The sequence below is a fragment of the Enhydra lutris genome, unplaced genomic scaffold, assembly GCF_002288905.1.
Source record: "Enhydra lutris kenyoni isolate GAN:26980312 unplaced genomic scaffold, ASM228890v2 scaffoldscaffold8, whole genome shotgun sequence".
NCBI classification, from domain to species: Eukaryota; Metazoa; Chordata; class Mammalia; order Carnivora; family Mustelidae; genus Enhydra; species Enhydra lutris.
In genome coordinates, this window is record NW_019154092.1 from 27,009,945 (window position 1) to 27,018,531 (window position 8,587).

Genomic DNA, 8,587 nt, shown 5'->3' on the forward strand with positions numbered 1-8,587 from the left:
AATGTATCTATCTGACTGGCATTTCAGGTGTAACATGCATTATGCAAAGAATTGGAGAGTTCTTTCCTGTGTAGTTGATGTTTTAAGCATGGCGAATGTACTGAGGAGGAATCCCAACAGGCACAGCTACGTACCCAAGCCCTCAGATACCGTGTCTTTCCTTCATTCTCTGATTTCGTACTCTCTTCTTCCCCACTGCCCTTTACGTCTTGTCAGTCACTCCTTTGGGAAGCAGAAGGTAGTCTAAATATGATGGATGAGGCCAGCACTTAATTCAGTGTCTACACTGTTTGAAAAATATTGACTTTCCGGTCCTCAAGCTCTCTGAGAGACAGTGGGGCTATTTAGAGTAGACATTAGACCTACTTTAAACCTACTCCCATTTAGTGTGAAGAGGTAAAGTTTGAGATAAAAGGTCTTTCTTTAGAGTCAGAAAGTTGGCTGAAAATCTCACTCCACACGTTTACCAAGTATGTTACTCAATTTCTCTGAATCTCAGGTTCCCAAAGTCCTTAAAATGGGGTGCTGAGGATTTGAGACAAATATGCGTCAAGCACCTAGAAACGTACAGCACGTAGTAGGCACTCAATAATCAACAGTTATTAAGTTAGATGTTTAATGTTCTTTAATGACTGCTTATAATTAGCCAATAGTTCCCTCTTGGCATCACGTCAGCTAGTGGCATGTTTTTCAGTTTCGTTCCAGTCTCTTTTAAAATAAGTGATTTGGAAAATGACTACCTTTCATGTCTAAGTATGGGGGGTGTGTGTGTGTGTGTAAAATGTACCTGTAGTGCTAAAACTGGCAAAAGGACACAGAATGAGGACAGCACAAAACCTGAGATTTCAGCTACAGCTTTTATAAACATGGCGACATAACCTGAATATGTCGTAAGCGTTGCTGTGAAATGTGATTAAAAGCAAGCATGGAATCAATGATCGACTCTTTGAAAGGCGATCCAACTTTAATTGGTAAGCTAACACTTTCCTCTCATAGCATTAGCAAAGTTTTTTCTTTGTTTGTTTGTTTGTTTAAGGATAACTAATATTGTAAGGCTGTGGGGGGAGAGTGGTACTCCCACAATTCTCGCAGTAGTTGAAATGAGTATCACCTTTAGACCCTGAAGCAATTTGACAATGGATCTGAAGGACTCAAAAAGATTCACATACTTATTCAGAAAGGCAGGAATATATACCAACCCAAACAGATTTATGGGTAAGGGCCTTTGTTACATCACAACTTGTAACAGTTAAAAAAAAAAAAAAAAAAACCGAAGTCGCGCGGCACCTGGGTAGCTCAGTTGGTTGGGCAACTGCCTTCGGCTCAGGTCATGATCCTGGAATCCCGGGATCGAGTCCCACATCGGGCTCCCTGCTCAGTGAAGAGTCTTCTTCTCCCACTGACCTTTCACCACTCATCCTCTCCCTCTCTCAAATAAATAAATTTCAAAAAAAAATCTTAAAAAAAAAAAAACAACAAAGCCGCTGATGTCCACCATAGGAACTAGGTTATACAGTACAGCCATCCCCTGGAATAGTATGCAGCTATTAAAAACAAGAAAAATTTTAAATAAGATGGGACTGTTAAGGAACAAGGTATAAAGCTGTATTTGGCTATGATTCTGAAATTGTATGTGCCACTGTTGATTCTCAAGGAGTAATAAGAGAAAATTTACAATCAAGAATGGGAATTACACATGATCAAAACCCATTCCACAGCTTGAAAGGACACAGTGTTAAAGACTTGCAACCCACGTCCTAATTTTAAAAAGAAGTGTGGGAAGAGTACACTGCTGATTCAGATCCTTCTTATGAATGACAGGGATAGGAAACCAGATAATAAAGCTAAAAGTTATATCTGCAATTGACATTCAGGCTCTTTAAACTGAATTTAATGAAGCTTTTGCTTTTATACCATATGCATCAATGATCTCTGCCTAGGTAAGAAGTTTTGGCGACTCAAAACCTTCCAATATACACAATTTTGCACAGTGGAAGAGGAAATGAAACACTGTGAATATGAATACACACACACACACACACACAGATTCAGACCTGCATATACATAGTTAAAGCACAGAACACTTCCCCATCCCACTGCATGCAGAAATGCTTCAACACACACCACCTTTCCTTCCTGGGTTCATCTGTACTTATTAGTAGTTGGAAAACTCCTAGTTTATTCCCACCACTACCATGTCCAACCAAACAAGGCTAGAAAGCATGGCCAAAATTGCTTTCATGAACTTTCTTGCAGTTACTTCTCACATCAGTACTTCAAATGTCTCATCGAACCCCACAGATAAGAAAAAGAAAATGCCTTTGGACATTTACACATCTCATGTTACACACTCTTGTACTCCAGAAAAGGAGCAACCCAAATCCATGTGACTTGAAATGACATCTTTCTGCTCAGTGCTCTTCCTTCTGACTTGGCCTGTGTGACCACAGCTCTATCTGCTCGCCTGCCAGCCTGGGCCCATGAGCTTCCAGCAGCCCCACAGCGAAGCATGTTCCTGAAAACAGTCTGAAATTACATGAAGCCCTAATCATCTGAAGCTACTGTGAAAACACAAGACAAGACACACCTGAATTGCCACCTTACTGGTTACAATTCAAACTGAAAGGGGTCTACTTGCTTGAGAGTATGCACTTGTTTGCAGATGTCACACTGCAGAGCAAACAGCTGGGGGGTGTTTGGTTGGTTTCTGGTGGTCAGTTTCAGGAAATATAAGCATTCTTAGCTCTGAGCTCAGGTTCCCAATCAATATAGGTTTTGGAGACTTAAATGTTTTCCAGGCTCGAGATGTGTTAATAACTACCTTAAGCATACCATCACTTCTGCTAAAAACATTTTCTACACTCAGCCCCAAATTACTTTCAGTTCGGTTAAACAAAACATACAAGCTGTAATAAAAGGTCTCTGAGAAATGTGATCCCTTTCATTGGTCACCCAGGAGCTTTTCCTCTTAAATTTGCTGCTTCTGGGGGAAGGGGGGGGAGAGCATCCAAAATAATGATGCCACCCAAAGCACAATGATTTTGTAAGAAAGTTGCCTAAGATAACTCTTTCAGGATTTCCCAGGTTGAGTAATTCTTGCAGGCGGGTGAGGAGGGACAGCTCGCCTCCAAAATTACTATCTGCAGAGGTTTCCCCAATGTTGATTTTTTTTTTTAAGACGTCCTTTTTAATTATACTGCAAGGGCTCTGATTTTCACATCTCTAGCTGCTGCTGGGGATAGCTGAGAGCAACGCGCTAGGGCTGCGGCAGCCGCTCGGGCCAACTCCAGCGCCGGAGGGGCGGGCAGCCCACTCCCCACCCGATCCCACCCGATCCCACCCACCCCAGCACACGCGCGCACACCCGCGCCGAGACTGTGGGCCGGGCCGGTCTGCCCTGAGCTGGCGGCCGGGCCGGGACTCACCGCTGTCCAGCCGCGCGATCTGGGGCAGCCGGTAAGTGCTGACCAGCAGGTCGAGCGGAACGGCCACCGAGCTCCACTTCACATCCTTGAGGCTGCAGCCCAGCGAGGGCGCCGGGTCCATCTTCCCCGCCTCCTCCTGCCCGGCGCTCCCGCCGCCGCCGCCGGCACCACCCGCGCCTCGGCAGCCGCGACTGCTCGCGCTCGCGGTCTGGGGCGCGCGGGAGGCGCCGGGCACTCCCGCCGCGGGCAGCCCGGGGGCACGGCGGCTGACGCGGCCGGGAGGGAGGGGGCCCGCGCCCGGCTCAGCTACCAATGCGGGGCATGGCCGGGGCGCCCCGCGTGCCCTCAAGCCCGGAGAGGACTCGCAGCAGCCCCGCGGTTGCGGGCGGCGGCGGCGGCCGGGGTGGCTGCGGCGGCTCCCGCTCCGCCTCCTTCTCTGGCCCCGGGTGTGCAGCTGCGGCGGCCGTCCGCGCGCCTCCTCCTCTTACCCCTCCTTCCCTCCGCCTCGAGCTTGTGAGGAGGAGCCGCGGGTCTGAGAAACGCCATAGCAGCGCTCCCAGCACTGACCAACAAGGTGCGAGCAACGCCTGCGCAGCTCGGGGAGACACCGCCTCCGCCTCCGCCTCCCCGGCGCCGCCCGCTCCGCCTCCCGCGGCCCGGCGGGCTATGCTGGGCGTCAGCCTCCGGGCCGCGGCCGCCGACGCCTGCGGCTCGGCGCGCTCTAAAAGCTTTAGCTCTCGCTCCCCCGTCCGACGGGTCCCGTGCCCTGCAGCCTCCCGGGCGTCACCGCTCGCCCAGAGTCCTTCCTCGCCCAGGGCCCTTCCGGGAGCCCAGCACGACCGGAGCGAGTTCGCGAGTCCTTCCCCTAGTCGTGGCGTCGGGCACTGTCCCGTGCTACTCCCCACCCTGCCGCTGGAGTGGCTAATACGGGCCACAGGAGAGACCTCTTTGGTGTCCACCCCTTGAGAGTGTCACAGAGAGACCGGGAGGGAAAGGCAGGCGTGGAGCACTCCTTGGCGTTTCTCCCCCAACCCCACAACTCTACCACTGGGGCTGGAAGTTAATCCTACCAGTCTAGACTTTGCTGGGCAGCCCGGACAACGCCAAAGCACCGAGATGGAGAAGGGTGATGATGAGTGATCAGTGTCCACAGAAGGGAAGGTGACCGTTGGGTTCAGTACCTTCGTTGTATGAACTGAGATGCTGGAGACCGCAGGGTAGGAGGTCACCAACCCCCATAAACACGTCCAGGGAAAGAGCAAACTACCTGGAGCCTACTGGGGCCAGCTGTTTTCACATGATTTTCTCAGTTCTCTTCCAGGCTTTAAGGTTGGGATAATTCCCGTTCTCTAGAAACGCATACCAAGACTTTAGGTACTTTGGCAAGATGACACAGCTGTGTACACAGCAGTGCTAGGATTCAAATCCACATCTTACTTTCCGTTGTAAATCGTTTCCCCCAGTGTTGCAGTATGGCCTGCTCTATGCAGACGCAGCTCAGAAGGGAACGGTACTGTAGAGTTCCTCTTTAAGCAGATCCTGACCTTTGTGTGCTCATCTTTTTTTAGCATTATTTTACACTAGCAGAGGTGAGTGGTTACCAAGTGAAACGGTTGCATATCAACTCTTTCTGTTTTTCCAACACGTATCCAGTGTTTCGTGGGTGAGACAGAACAAGCGCCTGCTTCTCCAACCCAAGGGGATTTGAAAACACCCAGCTGCCTTTCAGTGGGCTGACTTAGGTCTGTGCCAATGAACAAACCCTTCCATTAGCAACTGAAGAACAACACCAAGAATCTTCTACACCCACCTTCCTTGCCCTCTCACTTGGAGGCATTGGCCACAGTTTTCACAACATTTTTTTGCTGAAAGTTTTGACCTCTGTGTCACGCACATCAATTTTTTGAAAAAGTCTTAGGGAAAAGTGAGAAATATCTTAATATATTATTTTACTCAGAATCACAGGCCAATTTAAGTTATAAGGTTTTGCTCATAGAAAGAAGAATTTTGAAAAAAAACGCAAGAAATGAGGGGTGCCTGGCTGGCTCCGTGGGTAGAGCATGTAACTCTTGACCTAGGTGTCATGAATTTCAGCCCCATGTTGGAAAAAGGGTTTACTTAGCAATAACAATAATAATAATTTTTAAAAATAAGGAGCTAAGTGCCAGCTAATTTTCTTCTATCCAAATTATTGTTTTAAATAATTATTATTATTTAAGTGTTTGTTTTAATTCCAGTTGGTTAACATACAGTGCAGCATTAGTTTCAGGTGTAAAATACAGTGATTCAAACAATTCCATACATCACCCCGTGCTTATCATGATCTAAATAATTATTTTTGGAAATAAAGTTCAGATTCCAAAAATGAAATAAGAAACATTTAAGAATGGGCAGGGTGGAGGTCCTTCAACTAGGTAAATCCTGAAAACTTATATGACAGAAAGACTTCTTAAAAAAATTTTTTTTCTCCTGTTATGATATCCTCTTTAAAAGCTTCAAGGAATAAAATTCCCATAATTCCCTCTCATGCCAGGATTGGTGACTTATGACCTAAAGACAAGATAAAAAGTAAAAAGATTAATGCAGTCAACTTTTTTTAATCAATAAAGGACTTACATTAGATTTGCTCTTATTGCTGACCTCGCAGAAAAAGGTTTCATTGTAATCTTGAGTATTAGAGGGAAGACACTTTAATGAGCTACAAATTCTTACGTGAGGCTTCCTGTCCTAGGAGAATGCTTACAGAAAGATCTTATGTGTGATATGGAGAGAGTTTTGGTTAAGCTGTAAGGAAAATCATTTAAGAAAGGTAATTTTTCCGCCTAGCTGAACTGCAATTCCACACATGGTATGAGGAATTGTTTCTTAAGATTGTTGGACCAATGCAAACCATGTAGATAAAGGCATAACAACTGGGTGCAGGGACAAAACTTATAGGATTTGTAGGTTATTAAGAAGGGAGTATCTAAGAAAAGCTTTCTCTAAGGCAAAATTCCATGTGCCGGTCCCTTGTCTCCTACGAGGTACTTATAAAATTGAGACTTGTGAGAGGCAACATATTATGGCGATTAAAAATACCAACTCCAGAGCCTGATGGCACGAATATGATTAGTGCCTCTGTTCTTGTGTGGGATCCTGGGCAACTAGCTATTTCCTTCTCTAAAACATGAGGGTGCGCGCCTGGGTGGCTCAGTGGTTTAAAGCCTCTGCCTTCGGCTCGGGTCATGATCTCAGGGTCCTGGGATCGAGCCCTTCATCGGGCTCTCTGCTCAGCGAGGAGCCTGCTTCTCCCTCTCGCTGCCTGCCTCTCTGCCTACTTGTGATCTCTCTCTGTTTCAAATAAATAAATAAATAAATAAAATCTTTTAAAAAAAATGAGGGTAATTGCTATAGATTTGAATGTTTGTGCCCCCCACCCTGCATTCTTATGATAAAACCTAATCCCCAAAGTGATGGTATTTGGAGGTGAGGCCTTTGGGAGGGGACTAGGGATATGAACCAGGAAGCGACTCTCTTTAGACATGGAATCTTCCAGCACCTTGCTCTTAGACTTTGCAGCCCCCAGAACCATGACAAATAACTTTCTGTTGCTTTTAAGCCGCCCAGTCTGTGGTATTCTGTTACAGCAGCTTGAACAGAGTAAGATAATAATAATAGTGTATCATCGGGATAATATGAGAATTTTATCATTCAATATATGTGGAGCATTCAGAATAGTGCCTGACACGTAGGAAGTGCTATGGAAGTAACTATTGTTCTTATGAAAAGAAGTAGTGGCTTTGAATGGAAGCCAGAGAACCTTTATATGAACAAGGACTAGAGGAACATTCCTCAAATGGGAAACGGAGGTGCCTGCTCTAAGCTGTGAGACCTCACTCCCCAAATCAAGAGTCTGTGGGGTTAACCTCTTCCACAGTGAACCAGCCCTGCTACATAGCAGATCCAGGCAGTGACCTTGATGGCTCTTCAGATGCTGATCTAATGATGTTGATAAACCCAAGGCTGAATCAGCCTTGGTCAGCTCAGTCAGTAACAATACATGCCTGATTCAGGCATACGATACTATAGGACTCTGTATGAGGGACGCTTCACAGCTTCCCAACTGTGAAACTACCGTTTATACATACATAACTTGTTAATTCCCTGTGTTATCAGCTTTGAAAGATAAAGTTATTACATGTTGGTTTTCCTCATATCAGTGTGTCCTGGGGCACATAATAAGCTAGTAGTCAAGTGTGATATCAAAGTTCACAGCCCCGGTGGTTTTCTAGGTCTCTAAACTCTTTTCCCTTTCAATTAATTTCCACACCATTTCCATAGTTGACTTAAAAGTTACTCCCTGACCAAAATCTTGTACCATATCTGTATCCTCCTTGTCTGTGGAATATAATATAAAGCCTTCTGCATGATAAAAGTAGTTCTTCCCGTATGTGACGGTCTGCCTCCCAGCCTCATTTGGGTTGACCACCTTCTGACACCCTAGGATCTAGCAGCAGTATCTTCCTGGAGTTGCCCAAAGGTGCCATGCGAAGGCACACCCTTGAATAGGTCATTCTGTCCCCATGATATGCCTTTCTCCCTCTTCCTGTGAAGCTCCTAGTCGGCTCCGCCTACAGTAGTTCCCCCTTTACCCGCTGTTTCGCTTTCCGTGATTTCTGTGTCCGGGTTAACCGCAGTCTGGAAGCCTATGATCCTCCTTCCGACCAGTGGCGGGAAGGTCAGTCGCAGCCTGTCCCTGTGTCTCAAGCCTGCAAGGCTCACCTCCGTTCATCTCCTCACAAAGGCTTTTTAGTATCTCACATCATCACATGAAGAAAGGTGAGTACAGTACAATAAGAGATACTTTGAGAGACAGACTACACTTACATAGCTTATTGTAGGGCATTTTTATAATTGTTCTATTTTATTAGAGTTGTTGTTGTTACTCTCTTATGGTGCCTAATTTATAAATTAAACTTTGTCGTAGGTGTGTATGTATAGGAAAAAAACATATTCCAGGGCTCCTGGGTGGCTCAGTGGGTTAAAGCCTCTGCCTTCGGCTCAGGTCATGATCTCAGGGTCCTGGGATCGAGTCCCGCATCGGGCTCTCTGCTCAGCGGGGAGCCTGCTTCCTCCTCTCTCTCTCCGCCTGCCTCTGCCTACTTGTGATCTCTGTCTGTCAA

General features: G+C 46.4%; 1 protein-coding gene across 2 annotated transcripts in view; it reads right to left on the minus strand.

The window, feature by feature from the left end:
• The window catches only part of LOC111142588 (GRB2 associated regulator of MAPK1 subtype 1), a 196,875-nt gene extending 193,323 nt beyond the window's left edge, over window positions 1-3,552 (minus strand). For both annotated transcript variants that reach the window (XM_022495880.1, XM_022495879.1), the window contains exon 1: window positions 3,426-3,552. In XM_022495880.1, the coding sequence (XP_022351588.1) occupies window positions 3,426-3,546 (121 nt within the window). In that variant the 5' untranslated portion in view covers window positions 3,547-3,552. The remainder of the gene's footprint in view (window positions 1-3,425) is intronic.
• Window positions 3,553-8,587: the final 5,035 nt, after the last annotated feature.